At 48.7% G+C, this 19,322-nt stretch overlaps 2 protein-coding genes across 2 annotated transcripts in view; one reads left to right on the top strand and one right to left on the bottom strand.

The window, feature by feature from the left end:
- Positions 1–413: 413 nt before the first annotated feature.
- Positions 414–15,452, bottom strand: RBM22 (RNA binding motif protein 22). The gene is given in 14 exon segments (XM_066579299.1): positions 414–993; positions 1,194–1,219; positions 1,221–1,317; positions 2,754–2,842; positions 4,301–4,353; positions 4,355–4,387; positions 4,389–4,467; positions 4,572–4,772; positions 5,282–5,454; positions 5,604–5,704; positions 7,129–7,261; positions 8,119–8,148; positions 10,670–10,723; positions 15,304–15,452. Coding segments are annotated over 14 exon segments (1,251 nt in total). The 5' UTR covers positions 15,358–15,452; the 3' UTR covers positions 414–865.
- A 43-nt stretch (positions 15,453–15,495) lies between these two features.
- The window catches only part of RIOK1 (RIO kinase 1), a 28,208-nt gene continuing 24,381 nt past the window's right edge, over positions 15,496–19,322 (top strand). The window contains exons 1-3 of the mRNA XM_066579298.1: positions 15,496–15,616; positions 16,748–16,922; positions 18,835–18,916. Of these exons, the coding sequence (XP_066435395.1) occupies positions 15,588–15,616; positions 16,748–16,922; positions 18,835–18,916 (286 nt within the window). The 5' untranslated portion in view covers positions 15,496–15,587. The remainder of the gene's footprint in view (positions 15,617–16,747; positions 16,923–18,834; positions 18,917–19,322) is intronic.

The following is a 19,322-nucleotide window of genomic DNA, read 5'->3' as shown; positions in this document are numbered from 1 at the left end:
TTTCAGCCCCAAACCATACGCCACCCAGTGAACAAAATAAGGGTCTAGAGGTGGAGGCCAAAGACCACCCCACTGATTTAAAAAAAAAAATGTCCTTTGGCCAGATAAAACCAAAGCAGAGCTTTCGGGCAATCTACACAGCCTTATGTTTATAAGGAATGCAATGAAGGCTATAAAGTGCCCCCTGCCTACAGTGAAACATGTGGAGCATCCAGCATGCTGGGGGGGCTGATTTGCTTTCTTTGAGAGCAGACCTGGAACATGTTGCAGGAACAAACAAAGATTATTTCGAGTGTTCGACAAAAAGTAGGTTTGAGACCAACAAAAGGGGTCCTACAGCAGGAGAACGCATTGTTCCCAGCTGCCACATAAGCACACGCTGGTTGAAAATATAGTGACCAGATAAAAGGAAATGTGTAATCAAACAGCTTTATACCAGGACATTTTTTAAAAAAAGGTTGTTTTCAAAAAGTCCGAAGTGTATGAATGACTTACTACTTACTGTTGGACCTCCAAACATGAGCGCATACCAGAAGTCAGTTTTCATGGAAAAAAAAAAATTCAGAATTGATAATTTATTTAAAAAAAAAAAAAAAAAAAAGTAAGGGGGAAAAAAAAAACTTTAAAGATTTCCAAAACACTTGATTTTTTCCTTTTCTCTTTACCACTATGCAAATATACATTTAAAAGCCAATATATCCCATATAAGTTCCTCCTTCCATTGGTGTTACTAGAGGGGCTAGTAGTAGACCACTATACATTTGGCTTCCATCATCGCTGTGGCAGTTACACAAGTACAAGAAGTGTCTGTCAGCTGATCCATTAGTGGCCATGCCTTTATATTGATGTCAATATCCTCCCAGATTCAGGCACTGCTCGGCTTGCCTGTATGCGCTCCCATGCGCTGGGGATCTTGTGACGGGTAATGAATATGCCCAGGAGCGCGGAGGAAGGGTGGTGGAGCCATCGGAGGAAACATGTGTGGGCTAAATCCTGCAAGAGAACAAAAAATGATGCAGTTAAGGCAAGTGTGATTAATAACGAGTGGTTGCCAGTACTGACAATACAGCGGGCCCCAGTATGCAATAACCGGCCCTCTATACGGACAAGCTTAACCACCTACAGCTGTACCATTTCATTTAGCAACATTTCCTCTGCAATATCACAGGCAAAATCGATGAGACAGAAATTACCTGGAGGCGGTGCAGACAATCCGGGGTGGCGGCAGCGCAATGTTCACCAAAGCAGTCGATCCATTTGGAGGAAGGTTGAAATAGTTTGCCGAAGACTCTTCTTCAGTAGGTGGAGGTGGCAAAACTTATAGGGAAAGAGAAAAGAAAAAAAAAAGCCCAAAATATTTACATCATCATCAAAAAGTAACTAGAAAAAACCATTTAAGGGTCTCCACACAAGTATTTTTAATCTTTGGTTGCAAATCACTGAATGAATGTAACAGGCTTCCATTACTCTTCCTGCTCCTCATTAATGAGAACAGGCTGATCAGTCAACTGATCGGCTGGATCCTTATAGCTATCTATCAACGGGAGCCAAGTCATCAGTAAATTTCCCCTTGTGGTCGCCGCTTTATGTAACTCTACTGCTATGACAATTCTCTCTTTCGGAAACTTTTCAACTTTTTTTTTCAGTTAAAGTTTAACCCCGCCCTCCTTTCCCATATGTATAACAAAAATAAATAAATAAAATCAGAACATATTGGGTATTGCCGCATCCAAAAAAGTCAGATCTATCAACGGAATGCATTATTTTTCCTGTACTGTACAGTGAATGTCAGGGGGGAAATAAAAAAAAAAGTTCCAGAATTGCACTTTTTTGGTCACCCCATCGCCAAGAAGAAAAAAAAATGTAATCGATCAAAAAAAAAAAAAAAGCCGTATGTACTCCAAAATGGTGCTAACAGGAAATACTGGATGTCCTGCAAAAAACGAAACCTCGCACAACTAGGTTGACAAAAAAATAAAAACCTTATGGCGGTAGAAATACATATATATATTTTTTTAAACTAGTAAAAGGAAACAAATTATGTATTAGGTCTTATTTAGATGGACCGTATATCGTCTGGGTTTTCACGCCGAGCCGATATACGCTGTCCTTGTCTGCAGGAGGGGGGGGGGGGCGGGGGGGGGGGGGGGGGGGAGGGGGGGGGGGGGGGGCGGGGAGCAAAAAAAGAGCCAGGAGCAGAAAATGAGCTCCCGGCCCGCTTGTCAATATTTGCAAATACGAGGGGCGGAGCTCAGCTCCGGGGACTTAGTTCCGTCCCAGCCGTCCCAGCCCCGTCCTATTGAAAATAGTGGCAAAGGGGCGGAGAGGGGGCGGGAGCTCAGTTCCTGCTCCTGGCTCTTCCATCGCCCCCCACCCCCCCCCCCCCCCGGCAGACAAGGACACCGTATATCGGCTCGGCGTGAAAACACAGCCGATATACGGTCGTCTGAAGCCACCCTTATACATAGAAAAATTTGGTATAATTGTAAATCCTATTGACCCGATAGAATCAAGTTGACATTTCTGCTGCAGTATGTACACGGTAAAAACAAGACCCACCAAGACGATGGCGGAATGGTGTTCTATTGTATCTTTCACTAAATTTAGAAATTTTTACGTTTTTCAGTACATTATGTAGCACCATTGAAAAATACAATTCAGACATCTACATCAACTGATAAAGAGAGATGATTTTTTGAATGTGGGGAGGAAAATGAAAAAGGAGAAGTCCTTAAGTGGTTAGAAAGACTTACCTCCAGGTAGTCCTGGAACAGGTTCAAGTTTCAATCCCGTATCGGTAATGCCTTCTCGCTCCCTTTCTTTCCCTCTAGCTGCCTGAGATCTGCAAAAAGATACAAAGGAATGATTAGGTGTCAGTCCTGTAACACCTTATACAAACTTCTACTCAACAGTTTCTATCCAGAAAACAGAAACCACACATGAACATTTCCCGTGAGGCGTGGATTGCGTGTGCGGGAAAGCACCCCGCAGCATGCTCCATTTTAGTGCGGGGCTCCCGCAGCTTCTATTGAAACCTATGGGAGCCATCCAGTCCCACAGCACATCTGTAGCTGTATTTCTGCTGGTGCCGTGGGAAAGCAGGCATTCAAAAAAAAAGGGGGTGCACGGCACGCTGCCAGCGAGCAGAGCACATCCGCCAGGCCGGAGAAAAAAGATCCGGCCGTGACGAAGGGGAGAGCAGCCAGTGTCCGGACAGGTAAGTATTTCTGATTTTGTGGCCTCATGTCTGCGGGAAAGGAAGGGACCCGCAGCGGGATTCTGCATGGAGAATTTCCCCAGTGGACATGAGGCGTCATGGCCACAGCCGTACCAGTAAGGCGTCATGGCCACAGCCGTACCAGTAAGGCGTCATGGCCACAGCCGTACCAGTAAGGCGTCATGGCCACAGCCGTACCAGTAAGGCGTCATGGCCACAGCCGTACCAGTAAGGCGTCATGGCCACAGCCGTACCAGTAAGGCCTCATGGCCACAGCCGTACCAGTATAGGCCTCATGGCCACAGCCGTACCAGTAAGGCCTCATGGCCACAGCCGTACCAGTAAGGCCTCATGGCCACAGCCGTACCAGTAAGGCCTCATGGCCCACAGCCCGTACCAGTAAAACGCAGGTTTTACCAGTGCTTTGTAAGTACCGGGTCTGTCAGCAGGAACCGCACATGGCTGCGAGTATACCATCATGCCTGTAGTCTGACGCACGCGGTCATGTGCAGTGTGACTCTTTCTCCCCTAATTCCCACTCTCCGTTTCAATAGCTAGGTTGCGTATGAAATTGATGTTGATACGTCGTGCTACACTGAGAAATAGAGTATGCTGCGATCTATTTCTCATATGTAGCTACACGCACATGTATCAATGAAAGTACTTAGCCTTTCACTGACTCCATTCACAGAGTATCACGGGGGCGTGCATTGCAACCGCGTAATACACAATAAAAACCCGCACATGGCCTAAAGATGTTTTCATGCTTCGGTTGTACTTTTCAGACTCTCCTTTTTGGTTCTAAACAGTTTGCAATTCTTCGCCCTCTCAGTGCACCCCTTCAGTCGATACCCGGTGGCTTCTAGTGAGCACAGCGCCACCGCATCACGTGAACAGTGGCCCGGTGCTCGCTATTGGCTGCAGGGTGAAGGTGTGTTCTGACAGCGTGAAGAATTGCAAAGGGTGAAGATCTCTGCTTCTATCTGGTCAGAAGCTACACAGCTATATAGGACTGTGTGTGTTCTTCTAGCTGTGATACATAATACACAGGGACATGTTATACATTAAGATCGTATGTCTCACCTTCCCCACTTGACATTGAGGCGACGGCCGTTAACAATCAGCTTATTAAATGAACTTCTCTGCTGCCATTTCAGCCGACTGTCTCGTGGGCAAACTGAATGAAGGCGCACTGCTGCCGCTGAACTACGGTGATTGTTCGGATCTCGCCAAATTGGTAAAAGTGATTTCTGTGGGAAAAAAAAGGAATAATTCTACTGTGTAGTAATACATTTTACAGAACGTATAGATGAATACAGTTACACTGAATACTAGGAAGAGTTTAACAACGTACCTAAGCTCTGATTCGCTGATATTGTCGCCCAGCCCTCCCACATACAGGGTAGTAATGGTTTTGTCCTCCGGGGGGTCCAAGCGTGGCATTGTTGAGGCCCTTTTCAAGAGCTTGTCTGCTACGGGGTCATTAATACCATAGTAACGATCCTTGATATTCTGATCTGCAAGCGGGTCATCGGGGTCTGTTGGCTTCTCGTGTCTATGGAAATTAAGAAGTTGAAAAACAAAACAATATCATAAATATTAAATCAAATACTTTCAATCAAGAAAAAAAACCCCAAAGAAGTGATGACTTAGGCCTCATTTATAAAATACCCTCTCTGTCTCCTAGCAGCGCTGCGTATCAAACACCACGCATACGCAATATGATTGCATACGTGCAGCATCTATTACACGCCCATAGAGAACAAAAAGGGCTCTATTGCACGTAATACGTGGTGAAATAGAACTTGCTGAGTTCTTTTTTTAGACGTGTATTATACTTAAAGAAAAAATGCTAGTGTATGCAGGACATGCGAAAATTAATGTATTTGAATTGCCACCATGTGCTGCGTGTAAATGGGAATGAGCCCTGAGGAAAGTGCGGAATATTTCACATTCAGTCTTCCTGGAATATCCACCCAACGACACATAACGTCATCTCAGAGATAAGTCCAGTGACTGAGGACTAGCCAGCCACTGACAGCCGTCATTATTTGTATTCATCACCTGTAAGGACATTCTTCTCCTCTTTTACATTCTCCTTTTACCCAGAAAGAGCAAATGTGGGGACGGTTTCGTTTGTAGTATGGAGTGGTACGAGCCAATTTGAGGAGCATGTCGCTGCTGGATGTGGCTTTCCCCAGACCTCCGACCGGCCGGGTTCCATCAGAATTCGAGATCTTTGGGGGAAAAAAATAAAAATATAAAAATCAAAGAGGATGGGTCAAGTAATGTACACTTTACTGCAGGGACTGTAGGACTTCGGAATGAATGCAGTATAGACACTCACATTCTTCCATACCACGCACAATGTGTTTGCGCTACTTACTTCTCTCTCCATGTTCTGTGTGTAGTATTCTTTATTTACATCAGATCTAGGCATATCGTCCTTAAAGGAAATCCCTGCATCACGCACTTGAATCGGAAGACCTAGAAAGAGCAAAGTGTTAATTGACATGAGATTCCATTAACCCCTTAATACTGAAGTTCGTTTACACCTTAAGGACCAACTAAGTTCTCGCCTAACCCCCCCCCATAGTCGCATTCCAAGAGGCATAGGGGAGGGGGGGGGGGGGGCAGGGTTCCGCTATTATTTTTTAGATTTTATTTTTACAGCATGCAGAGAAATATTTGTCGCACTAAAGAACTTGAATATCACAACTTTTGATCATTATTATAAATACACTGCAACACTTCAGTATTACAGTGTACAATATGATGCTATGAGGCTCAGGCAACCATAGGTGCCACAGCAACTCATTAAAACCCCAGGATTCCACTGTGGGGGTCTGATGGGTGACAGGTGGTGACATAGCCACCTGCATCTGCTGCGGTCACTGACTGCGGCACGTAGAGGGTTAAAGGGCTGGAATTGGTTGTTTTACCAGTTGCTGCCTTTACAGCTGGTGCCCTCAGTCACATAACACAGAACGTGGTGCAGGATTTCCCCGTGCTATGATGACATGACCCCATGTCATGTGACTTCATCCGCCGTTAATATTGGATTGTCACGATTCACATTACAGAAATGGAGTAAGACTGATGGTCTCTTTGTGGTCACATGGAGGGGGGCAGTCGGCTGGCGCAGCCGTATGAGAAAGTACAAGCACCACCGCTTACGGTCCCATCTTGAAGGGCACAAACTGCAGTGGTGCAAGAGAAACAGAATGATACTGAAACTGAAAGACTATGTGCCGCATCAAACATAGAAGTACAGCGGTGGCGGCACAGGGGGCAGAAATGCACACTTTTTCCTTTTACTAACTATGAGGCACAAAGTAAAGCCCCTTTTACATGGGATGATTATCGCTCATAAGATCGAGTGGTTTCCACGATAATTGTAGAGAGTAAACGCCTGATCAGCAATAAATCACTGGTCCGCCACTGCATCATTCAACAGGCAGTTGTTCATCTATGAACTACTGCCTGTTTACTGTGCATGGAGGCGGGCAGAATGTTCTCCGGACCGCTCCGCCTCCATTCACTGAGGGATGATCCTCCTATGTAAAAGCAGAGGAGTGATCATCACGGGGACGGCTGTCGGCTGCTTCAGCGCTTGACGGTCATCCCATTTAAAAGGGGTTTTAGATTATAATGAGTATTTGAGCTTTTCCACCTCACCCTGCTCCTCTCCCACTTCCCCGAAAAAAACAATTTAAAGGCCCCAAATGTATCCCATATTAAAGCAGATTGTGCTTTGCAATATGCTGCCTGAGCTGCGCCAAAGAAACATCTGTATATGGTTGATCAGAAAGAATACAGTACTTCTGAATCCGAGGTACATATGAGGGGGGTGTTTCCCTGTCAATGTAGAGGTTTTCTAAAATCTGTCACTCTTCCAAAATGTTACGTACCGTACTCCAGGTCTAAAAGGCAGGTCTGGCAGACATTCTTCAACTTGCTACAAGTTTGACATACTTCTGTTTTCTTAAAGCGCATTCGCACCCCCGGGCACCATCGGAATACTGTGAAAGGACGGGCACATATCTAGACAGAAATGTAAGGATGAAAATAATTAATGTCTGCGATACCAGTAACCTTTGGGCACACTCGCCTAGATAAGCTGCTCTGCTCCCCTACATGACACGCATATATACACAGTAAAGCCCAGGGAATTCGGCACAGCATTATAACCACAGATTTATAGAAGCCGGATAGCCGACTGCAGTCCCGGTCAGAGTGCGTCCTCGTTTATGGCAGCGACTAACCCAGACAGTGGCGGCAGCATCAGTGATAAACACTGACCAGTGATAAAGACCGCCAGTCAAGAGCGGGCACGTCTCACCCAACATATTAGATAGCTGTCAGGGATATATGAGGGTCCCACATGCTATAAAGCTGCTTCTACGCAGCAGCATTTTTACCTGCATTTTAAAAACACACATAGAAAAAAATAAAAATGCACTGCGAGGAAGAAAAAAAAAAAAAAAAGAAAATGCACCTGCGTTCTAGGTTTAATCAATGTTAATTATTCTCAGAGATACAAAATGCATGAATACTCCACGGGTATGTTCACACGGTGGAATTCCCCGCAGAATTTCCCACGTGAATGCCGCCTCAAAACAACACGATTTTCTCCTACGGTTTTTGGCATGGATCCGAATGTGGAATTTACTCTGTCAAATGGGCAAAATCTGTAGGTGACGTCCTGATGCAAAAAAGATCACATTTGTGGCTCTAGAAGTGACATGCCCCTTCTTGATCTGGAACCGCTGGTTGCCGTGGTCTTTTGCATGTGGGTTTCATCCAGTGACAGGGCAGATTCTGCGTGTGGATCGATGCCAAAAACCGCAGCAAGCTTACTGCCCAGCCTCTCCCAGCACCGTGACTACAACTCATCTTACCTTACATTCTTTGCCATATTTTTCTTTGGTCTGAAATATAAGAAAGATATATAAAAATATAGAACATAACAGCAGCCCGAGGCCTCGTTCTCATCAGCGTTGGATGTTCAGTTTGGAACCGGTCACTGAATTCTGTTCCAAAATAGGGTGAAAGAGCAGCCAGCAGCTGGCGAAAACTGAACAGATCCCATTATAGTCAACGCGGTCCAATTATTTCCATCATCCGATGGATCCGTTCAGCCAGGGGGAAAACAGAACCCCCAAACGCTGATGTGAATGAGCCCAAAAAAAAATTAAAAGGCCTCGCTTTCTTATGGGACAAGTTGTATTTTTAACCCATTTAAAGTTTCTTTTTAAATTTTCATGGCTCTTGGAAGGCGGGGATAACACGTACAAGGGTGGGTTTTTTGCAGGTTGAGTTGTATTCTTTAATGGAACCATTCCAAGCTTCTGCACTACCTTATGCGCACTGGAAGTCTAAGGGTGATCCTAGACGATTGGTTGTCCTTTGGATTCCCGCGCTCCGGCAAGAACCTGAATGATTGTTCAGTGTAACTGCGTGCAGCGACTGAACGACGGAAAAGAAGCCAATCGTTTTTCTGCATGTAGAAACCGAACAATGAATGATAAGTGAATGTATTGCTGCCTTCATTCACTGCGCAATTCTTGGTCCTGTGTAAAAACACAGGGATGAACATCACTGGGATCGTCCCGCGTAAAGGCGTCCTAAGACGGTTTATGTTTCAGAAGATTTTATTTGAGTTCAATCAGAAAGTTGGCAACACTCTGCCGCATAGACCCCCCGCAGGGGGATGGGGCCAAATCTTTATTGGAGTGCAGAGATTCCATTGTTAGACAAGGTAAAATTTTAAATGTATAGAGGGAATATGGATTATCCCCCCATACATCACACAAGGAAGAAAGAAAACCCAATATCTCCAATTTTTATGGTCTTTTTAAACACATAATACACATGGGCCTAGTTCTGCTAGAATACCATCCTTAATCTGGGGGTATATTACTGATTCATCCTCCTCCTATAGTCTCATGAAATAGTGTAAGTTAGGAACATTAGCAAAGGTTATCCAGGGGCTCCAAATCTTTTCAAGTTGTGAAATTTTGTCTTGGCGTATAGCCGAGTTTTATTTATGCGGGATATAAGAGATTCAAATGGGAGTGTTGGTTTTCGCCACCGCTGTTCTATCAAAATACGTGCTGCCATAGTCATATATTGCAGCAATTTAAAGGGGGCATTGCGTATACCTGCGGGTTTATTTCCCAGCAGTAAGACATAGGGGTTGAGTCCAAGACTCTTCCCAGTCACAGAGGCTATGAGATGGGAGACCCTTCTTCAGAAAGCTTGCGCTATTGAACATGTCCACCAAATGTGGTGATGTGAGCCTAGGTCGTCGGAAACATAAATTGGAGATCTCCGAGTAGATAGCATTAAGCCTCCCGGGTACCAGATAAGCTCTGTGTAACACCTTTAACGAGGTCTCTGTCAAAGAGACTTGCCAGCTATTTTGGCTTAAAGTCTCACAGCAGTGGTGCCAGCGGTCTAATGACAAGGAGGAATTCAAATCTGATCCCATTGTAACAAAGGGAAGCTTGGCATCTTGTAATGTTCCATTTAGAATATTATAGAAGTGGGATAGGGTGCCTGGATGTAGGGGGGCAGAATTTACATATGGCTTCCATGCGACTCATCTCTATCTTGATTGATGGTGGTATAATGGAGGACCAATAATGGAAACCCTGCATTCTTCTCCACCATTCCTCTGGAGGTGGTTTATATTGGCTATTAAAAGAGTATATTGAAATCAGTTTACCATGTATGAGAAAGTCATATAGAGAAGTCAGTCTATTTGTTTGCCACCGCATGAATTGTGCCGCCTCCAAGCCATGGGGAAAAGGTAGGTCCCAACACGTTTTAAAAGGTCTTCATCACAGAGAATGGGAGCGACTAAGGACGGGTCATTCATCCGAAACATGTTTGTGCTGGGAATATTAAAGTTTCCTAATCCAGGATTTGTTCTGTCCGTGGAGCCGGATGTTTCTTCTCTACAAGTTTTGGCTATGCAGGTTCCTGGCTCCGGATCACCTGGACAAGCATACAGGGGCGCACTTGTTGCCTCGTTCTAAATCTTTTTGGCATAAACCTATTTTGAAGGTGTAAAAAGTCCCTTTTTCCATATACATTGTTTTCTATTTTGCCTGGTCACCCACAGCAGCATTATTCAGGTTACCACAGGCGTGTCCATCCAGGGACATACACATGGTTCTGTTCACACCGTGCACAAACATTCAGTCCTAAAGTACCGTATTTCTCTGACTATGAGATGCGGTTTTCAGCAAGATCCAATCTGACTATACAGCGTCTGTGCCTCATCATCCAGCAGCAGGGGGGTCTGACAGATCCAGAAACCCCTGACCACTGAGACAGAGTGCTGAACACTCCCTCTTCCTGCTGGACATCACTCACATAGCTCTCTCTATATACACTCTGGTCATTCAGAGCTCAACAACCTTGGTTCTCAAAGGGTTAACTTACCATCCTGATGTAAGGATTTTCTCCCAGACATGTTTGACAAAGAATTGGAAAGTCCTGAAAAGATAAGCAGATCTGTGTTTCAGTAGAGGTTCGTTTAGATGGAACGATTATCGTTCACCTCCCCAGCATCCAGCGAGAGACTGAGCAATAATCCTTCTGGGTAACAGGGCCCTAAAAGCAGGATGCTATAAGAGACGACCCATCATCCCCGCTATGGATAGTGGATATAGGATCCTTCCATACTGACTTGTTAGACCACAAACCTCCGGTGGGGAGATGCGATGCGGGGAGCACCAGAGACATCAGGTCAAATATATCAAGCCCCTATAGTGGAGACACTTCGGTCCTCAGACTTCAGGTGTCATGTGACCCGGTCACTAGAAAGAAGTAAGGGTGCGTTCACATAGGTGAGAAAATCGTACAAGTTTTGCGCATTGCAAGATGCATGAAGATCCAACCCATTCCTTGGCATTGGGTGTATTTACAGGGATGGGTTTTCTCTCACAGTGATGTTGCGAGACACAAAAATAGGACGGGCTGCGATTTTTCTGAGTCTCGTCCGAGACCTGAACATGCAGATGTGCGTTCTCCCGCACGAACGGGGTGTCCGTGTGCTGCGCGAAGCGAGTCGCGCCTGAGAATGTCGGATGTGACTCGCTCGTATGAATGCACCCCAACTAGTAAATGAAGGTGCAGGCGAGCGCGCAGAAGCGACTAAACACTTCCGGTTTTCCTTGAGGTCGGGGGTTTTCCTAACGGAAGTCAGCTTGATAAAACCGTGAGACGTTGAGTAAACCGGAATGTGGCGCACATTTACGCAGGCAGATTCTCCGCCCCTTCGTCAAATGACAAAACCCATCCTGTGGACGGTCACTCGTTAGGACGGCTTTACATGGGATGACTGCTGAGCTCGTGTCTAATAGTCGTCCCAAGACTTGTCTAGGCTTTCACACAGGAGGACAATCGGCCTTCAGTGGAGACAAAGCGCGCCAGAGATCTCTGCCACCCGCCTCTGTTCACTAAGAGGGCGAGGAAATACGAACTGCCCGTTTATACTCAGCGAGGACGCGCTCACTGCGTATCAGAATGCCGAAACTATACGACTGAGTGATTTCTCGCTCTGCCAGGTCCTCCGTTTACATGGGACTGTCATCACTGACCAGGCACTCAGCCAATAGTCGTGTGAAGTCACCCTGAAGGCCCTTTTACAGGAACGATTATCCTTCAAACCAGTGAAAATAAACAATCATCATTCTTTGCGTCCGCATAAATTACGTCAGCAGCCAAACCCCCCCCAAGTATTTGCAGCTGATGGTCTGTCCGTGACGCGTTCACAAGCCTGACAACTGGCCAAGTGAATGTACATACGTGTGCCCGATCAGCCTGCGTTCCGGTAGGTTTACAAGTAGCGGATCTGCTAGGAAACCTCCGCAGGGGAACATGCTGCACCCAGAGCAGTCACAATCCGCCCCACTGATGCAGATCCTGACTCAGAAATCAGCTGATTTCAGAAGATTCCGCCACCCCCCTCACCTCCAAAGTATTGGCGCTGCCAGCGCTTCCTTCACCGGAAGCCTCTAATGAGCGCAGCTGGTCACTTCCACTTCAGCTGACCCGCTGCGCTCACCAGAGGCCTCCAGGTACCGCGAGCACGAATACGTGAGAGGTGAGCGGGAGCGCCGTATATACTGAAATCAGCTGATTTTGAGTCAAAATCCCCTTGGCTACGAGTAAATGTACAGTCAGGGGGTATTAGTGCATCTTGACGCCACCAGCAAGTACTGGTGGAGTCAAGACTGACAGGGGGTGATTGGCTGCACAGGTGGTTAGGAACCAGGTCCTGGCAGGCCACTTATGAAGTATGACAAATTAATACTGTGGTCCAGCCCGCTGACACGCAGTCCCTACCGGTGGCAGACCACAGGCGGGCCAGCCTCCTACCTATGTCAGTGTAAGCAAGCAGCAGGGAGGCAACAGCGCCGGGGCCAGAGAGACTGAGTGCAGGAGCACAGGAGGGATCCCAGTGGGGCGCGGGACACTCCACTGTGTAGGCGCCGGAGCACAGCGTCGGGTAAGACACAGGGAGCTGCGCTCCCTCAAGGCAGCAGTGGCAGCGACAGCCCCTTCCGGCAGCAGACCACAAGCCGGCCACCCTCCTCCTGATATCAGCGTTAGCTAGTGGCCGTCAGCAGGGAGGCAATAGCATGGGGCACACAGACCGTGACAGGGGGGCGGCACAGAGCAGGAGCACAAGAGGGATCACAGTGCGGCGCGGGACACTGGTGGCTGACTCACATGGCACTCCGCTTCTGCCCCTCATCCACTGAAGAAGCTTATACTTAACAGCCCTGCCGGACAGGTGCGGGGAAGACAGAGGGTCGCGGCTCACTACATGCCAGGCCGGTTCTGCCCCTCATCCACTGCAGCAGCTTCTAGGACCTTTACGTATCCCGCCATTTGGGAGCTGGGGGTGTGAGAGGGGCGTTTTTCCTGTCAAACCCCTAGCTTCCAGTGGCGTCAAGATACACTAATACCCCGTCAGGGTGTATTCACGACCAATGTGCTCTGACAGGACTCCCGGCACATGGACACGTGCGAGCACGCACATCGCATGTGAGAATCACGTGAAAATAGAACATGTGATTTTTTTCCCGTCTGGCAGCCCGGCTGTAAGAGAAGTCGCCGTGTGGGCGCACAGGGTTGTGGTAGCATGGCAGCGCTGTGCCTCCCCAACACAAGACCTGCAGGATTATCCTGCCTGTATGAAGGCACCCAGACCCCTGGCACGTCATAGCGTCCAGTTAGAATGACAATCATGACACCGCGCCGGATACCTGCGGCTGGTAATGTGGGGGCATCTGCAGATGTGTACAGGGCCTTAATGGGGGCATTCAGGGTACAACACAAAGACTAAGGCAGTCACAGAGTGTCCCCACACCGCCCCCTCCCCACAAGGACAAACACCCTCCCAAATGCCCCCACACCGCCCCCTCCCCACAAGGACAAACACCCTCCCAAGTGACCCCGCACCGCCCCCTCCCCACAAGGACACCCCCGACCATGTGTCCCCACAAAACAACTGCCCCACCAAGTGTCCCCGCACCGCCCTCCTTCCCACCAGGACCCACCACCAAGGTGTCCTTGTACTGCCCCCCCTCCCCCCTAAGGCCTCATATGTCCGCGGGGCAAAAGAAGAATTAAAATCCGCAGCGGATTTTAACTCTTCTCCCGCACGCGGATCCGCACCCCATAGGGATGCATTGACCACCCGCGGGTAGATAAATACCCGCGGATGGTCAATAAAAGTGATTTTAAAAAAAACGGAGCATGAAAAAATCTGGACCATGCTCCATTTTCATGCGGGTCTCCCGCGGGGACGGCTCCCGCAGGCTTCTATTGAAGCCTATGGAAGCCGTCCGGATCCGCGGGAGACCTAAAATAAGAATAACTTACCTGCAGCGGACCGGGCAGATCTTTTCTTCCTCACGGCCGGATCTTCTTGCTTCGGCTTGGCGGTTGTGCCCGGTGGAGGCGAGCGGCACGCCGCTGACGTGCCGAGTACATCCACCGGCCGAAGAAAGAAGATCCGGCCGTGAGGAAGAGAAGACGTGCCCGGTCCGCTGCAGGTAAGTTATTCTTATTTTCAGCGCTCATGTCCGCGGGGCAGGAGGGACCCGCTACGGATTCTACATGGAGAATCCGGAGCGGGCCTGATTTTCCCCGTGGACATGAGACCTTAGGCCTCATGTCCACGGGTAAATTGTCATTTAAAATCCACAGCGTTTTTCCCACACGCGGATCTGCGCCCCATAGGGATGCATTGGACACCTGCAGGTAGTTAAATACCTGCGGATGTCATTTTTCCCTGCAGACGCGGATCCGCGTGCGGGAAAAAAAACGCGGCATGCTCCATTTTCGTGCGGGTCTCCCACGGGGACGGCTCTCGCAGGCTTCTATTGAAGCCTATGGAAGCTGTCCGGATGCGCGGAACACCCTAACCTGAATTAAAACTTACCTGTCCGGACGCTGCGGATCTTCCTTCCGTCGCGGCCGGATCTTCTTTCTTCAGCCCAGCGCATTCGCACAGCACACTGCCGGCATGCCAAGCACATCCGCCGGGCCGAAGAAAGAAGATCCAGCCGCAAAAGAGGGGAGAGCCGCAGCGTCCGGACAGGTGAGTTTATTCCTATTTTCAGCGCTCATGTCCGCGGGGCAGGAGGGACCCGCTGCGGATTCTCCATGTAGAATCCACGGCGGGCCTGATTTTCCCCCGTGGACATGAGGCCTAAGAGTCCCCACAGCATCCCCTCCTCATAAAGACCCACCAGGTGTCCCCGCAACTCCCCACCAAGTAGTTCTGCAGCATCTCCTCCCCATAAGGACATTAACCCCCCACCCCTCAACCAAGTGTCCCCGCACCACCCCCTCCTTGTGAGGACCCCCACCAAGTGTCCCCCCACTGTCCCCTCCCCGTGAGGACCCCCCCACACACTACATGTTGGCCCCCTGCTCTCAGTACTACGTGGCCTCCGCCCATCACTATGGAGACGAGCTGCGGCCTAGCATGGCGCCCCCGCCCGCTCAGGCCTCCCGCCCCCGGCTCGGCCCGTACAGCCGGCTCTCCGCTCACTCACCGCGTCCTCCCAGTTCTGCCGGTTATAGGTATTAGAGCCTAGAGATGTCGCCATCCTTCTGTTTCAACGGAGATCCCCGAATGCCGCCTGGATTCTCCCGTGCACTGAGCATGCGCAAGGCGGGACAGACTATGCACATCCGGTACTGCGCACTGAATAGTTCGGGTGTGACTAGCGCCACCTTGTGGTAGACGCATACCAGCGGACTCGTGTAAGTGAGGAACACAGGAAGCCACGGAGGACAGCTGACACCACGGCACGTGTCCGTGCTGGAGAGGAGCAAGATGGCGGCCGAGCCGGAGCAGCAAGACAGGTAGCGGGTACCGCCACAGCGCTCCGCTCAGAGCCGGTCACGTGGGCGGGCGCGGAGTTTATGGTCTTCTAGGTGACCAGTGACCCCCCGGGCAGCGTTCCATACATGTACCTGTAGAGCCGGGGGCATCCCCCGGGCAGCGTTCCATACATGTAGCTGTAGAGCCGGGGGGTCCCTCTGTCAGCGTCCCATACATGTACCTGTAGAGCCGGGGGGCATCCCCCGCGCAGCGTCCCATACATGTACCTGTGGAGGCGGGGGTAACAGTAGCCGTGGTACTCGCCCATTTTCTACTCTGACACCCAGTGCTGCAGCCTTGCGATGCTCCTGGTCCTTGTTTAGGAGCGGCTACCACCTGACCACTGCAGCCAATCGGAGGCTGTTCTCCTGGCATCAATGGCTTCCAGCACCTGAGCATTGATGCCAGGAGAACGGCCTCCGATTGGCTGCAGTGGTCAGGTGGTAGCCGCTCCTAAACAAGGACCAGGAGGATCCTCAGGGTAAGGACCGCTGCCTTCGTTATTTTCACACATTTGCAGCATTACTTAAGGGGAACCTCTCGCCTGCTTAAAGCCCCGTGAGCGCACCTGCGGAGCTGTTAGGGCAGATAGCAGGGAGCGGGGATGTATTTCTAATACGCACCCGCTTCCTGTGGCGCCCGCCTGTAAAATCGGCAATTCATCCGAAAGCTCTTCTTTTTTCGAAGCCCCCTGATGCGCTGTCCTACGGGAGATGTTAGTTCCCATTAACCCCGTCCTGCTCTGTGAGGCCCCTCGGCACCCGGGCTGCGGACGGATGTGTAGGTACGCACAGTTTGGGCTCGTCGTTGTCCTGAGCAGTCAGATGCATGGCGGTTGTTGAGGTCAGACACCCCTTTAAGTGAACAGAGATGTGCGGTGTGCTCACACGCGGTATATGTTGGCGCTACACAGGGGACTCGGGTCTCCATGACAGCTGGAGGCGCAAAGGGATCGGGTACTTATAATGAACAGTAGTTACAAAATTCCCTTATTTTAAAGACCTTCAGAGTAATGAGAGATGAGGGTGTGAAGACGGACCCCCCCCCCCCCCCCTTATAATGTATGCCAGTCCTGCCCTGTGCTGATGCCTTACTGTGTGCCCGTGTTATAGTGATGGCATGGAGAGCTATGAGACGTTCCTCCAGAGAAAGGAAGAGCTCGCTGCTCAGGAGCGGTATGAGGAGGGCAGCGAGGAGGAAGAGGACGACGATGATGATGATTGGTACTGGGAGGACGGTGCAGATATTACGAAGCATTATACCGCTACCAGAGGGAGTAACCCGCAGGTAAGTGATGCAAACACGTCATTCTCTAGACACTATAGCTTCCAGCAGGCACACTTTGGGGAGACTAGGAGGTGTTACTTCAGTTTTGGGGACAGGCAAAGCTATAAGGAGGTGTTACCCTGTGCCACTAGGACTACTGGACTCGGTAGATGGTCATCAGTCCCTGGCACTGAAGGCCGGGTTGCTGGTTATTAACCCTTTCCAATCCACTGTCTGACATCTGAAGACATTCTGATTGAAGGCTGTACAGCTCTGATGTCGGAAGACGTCCGGCAGGGTATTCTTACTGTATATTACTGGCCGTTCGGGGACCCTTTCCAGCATGTCCCACACCGCAGTACTGGCTCTAGCCAGCAGATGGCGCCATTGTATAATGGCAGAAAGAGAAAGCCGCCCCCCCCCCCCAGGAAACCCTGAATCCAAAATTGGATTGCAAAGGGTTAATGTGGCTTTATACAGAACTTGCAGAGGACTCTAGTCACCCCTCTTTTTAGTTTTCCAAGTTCTTCGTTTGGAGTGTGTTCACACATGGCAGATTATGGCGCAGATGCGCATTTAAATCCTCTGCTCTGTGTATCTTGGTGCGGGTCCGCCCCATTTGGTGCAGAGTTTCACAGGGATCCGCAGCTGATTTCACCCTTTCAATCGAAGTGGTGAAGTCTGCTGCAGCTATGCATCAAATCTGCACCAATGGTCCGCATTTTGCGCTGTGGAAAATGCACACCAAATGCTCCTCATGTGAACACGCTCGTAGGGTGCAGTCACACGTTGTGGAAGCACAGCAGAAGCGCAGGGGAGTTACAGTACAAAGTTTGCAGCATTTGTTTTTTCTCTACATGTGAACAGGATTTGCTTTAATCGCATTCACTTTAATAGTAAACTTTTTTCGATAGTCTTAAGGCCCATTTACACAAAGAAAATCTTTCAAACGATTGAAAGGTTGACAGTTTTAGCGATCGTTGTGCATAAAGTACTAATGGACACTAATGGCCATTAACACTTTGTCAGGTTCATTTGCATGTAAAAGGGCCTCTAGAGCTGTTTGCTGAGCACAGCATGTGGTCTGAGCTCCTCACACAGCTCCATTGTTCTTGCAGGCTGTCAGCAGAATACAGTGTAATTCCCCAGCTCCACTGAGAACACAGCGTGCGGTCCCTGTCTTCTCTCTGGCTAAACAATGGATTTTAAGCTCCCCTTATAATTATCGTTTAGCCAAAGAGGGAACGATGGCCTCGTTTACACACAACGATTATCGCTCATATTGCATCGCTTGAACATATTTTGATTGACAATCATTGCATGTAAATGGGCCTTTATATTAGTAGTGCACTACAATGTAGGTGTCTAGATGAGAGATTCTCAGTATATTAGGGCCCTAAAGGATCCTTAATCTTCTCTACTAGACCCCTGGAACAGGTCCTGCTGCCAGAGTTGGCATAGTTGGAGCGCCAGATTCCTGTGGGTATCAGTTTGGTCATCCTTTGTGTTATAGTTGGTGTATTGCAGATGCATCTTATGCAATTCTGTTCTCTTAATTTTTTATAAGTGGGGGTAGGGACTGGGACCTATCACTTTGGAGTTTGGTATTTAATGGGCACTTTACTGTTTACTTCTTCCATAAACGTCTTCTAGATCTAATAAGGCTGTGTATGTTACATTGTATCTGTATGGTGTGTGTGTGTTACATTGTATCTGTATGTTGTGTATGTTGCATTGTATCTGTATGGTGTGTAGCTCACACCTGTGCAGTTAATGTATAAGATACTCTGGTGTGTAATTGTCTACATTTTCTCTGCAGTCTTTGGTGAATCAGGTTGGATCTTGGTCATCTGTCACTTTCTAGTAATGAAAAAAAAAAAAGAAAAGTACCCCCCCTCCATTCTCTTCAGCCGTGTCTTCTCTTATGTTTCAGGCTAACAGACAAGATACGAAAAATAAGGCGTTTACAGCGTCGGACAAAGTTCTACAGAAGTATGAAAACAAGATCCATCTAGGTATGATTAATTCACAGCATGGCAGAATCTTAAAGGGGTATTTCCATCTCCGGACTTTTATAGCCCAGATGGGAAACCACTGCTACCGGCCATAGCCTACGGAAAGAGCCGAGCGCTTAGCGCTACACTGTTTCTGTAGCTCTGGTTGAAGTGAATTGGAGCTGTGGAAACAGTAGCATGGCTTCTGTAGCTTCCCCTTTCAGGTCAGGCCAATGTACCGGGCACTTTGCACGTAAAACCTTTCCCCGCTGTGACCGTGTCTCATACGGACACAATAAGGACAGATGCAGCAGGGCGCCTCTTTCTGCCCGGAGCATTGCACTTGCTGGAGTCCAGCAGATCTGCAGACTGAGCCCCGCTGTGATGTAATGCATTCAGATCCGGACACCAAGAGGGTTGGTATAAA

Source organism: Eleutherodactylus coqui, chromosome 9 (genome assembly GCF_035609145.1).
Source record: "Eleutherodactylus coqui strain aEleCoq1 chromosome 9, aEleCoq1.hap1, whole genome shotgun sequence".
In the NCBI taxonomy this organism is placed as follows: domain Eukaryota; kingdom Metazoa; phylum Chordata; class Amphibia; order Anura; family Eleutherodactylidae; genus Eleutherodactylus; species Eleutherodactylus coqui.
This window is presented reverse-complemented; position numbering and strand designations above follow the sequence as displayed.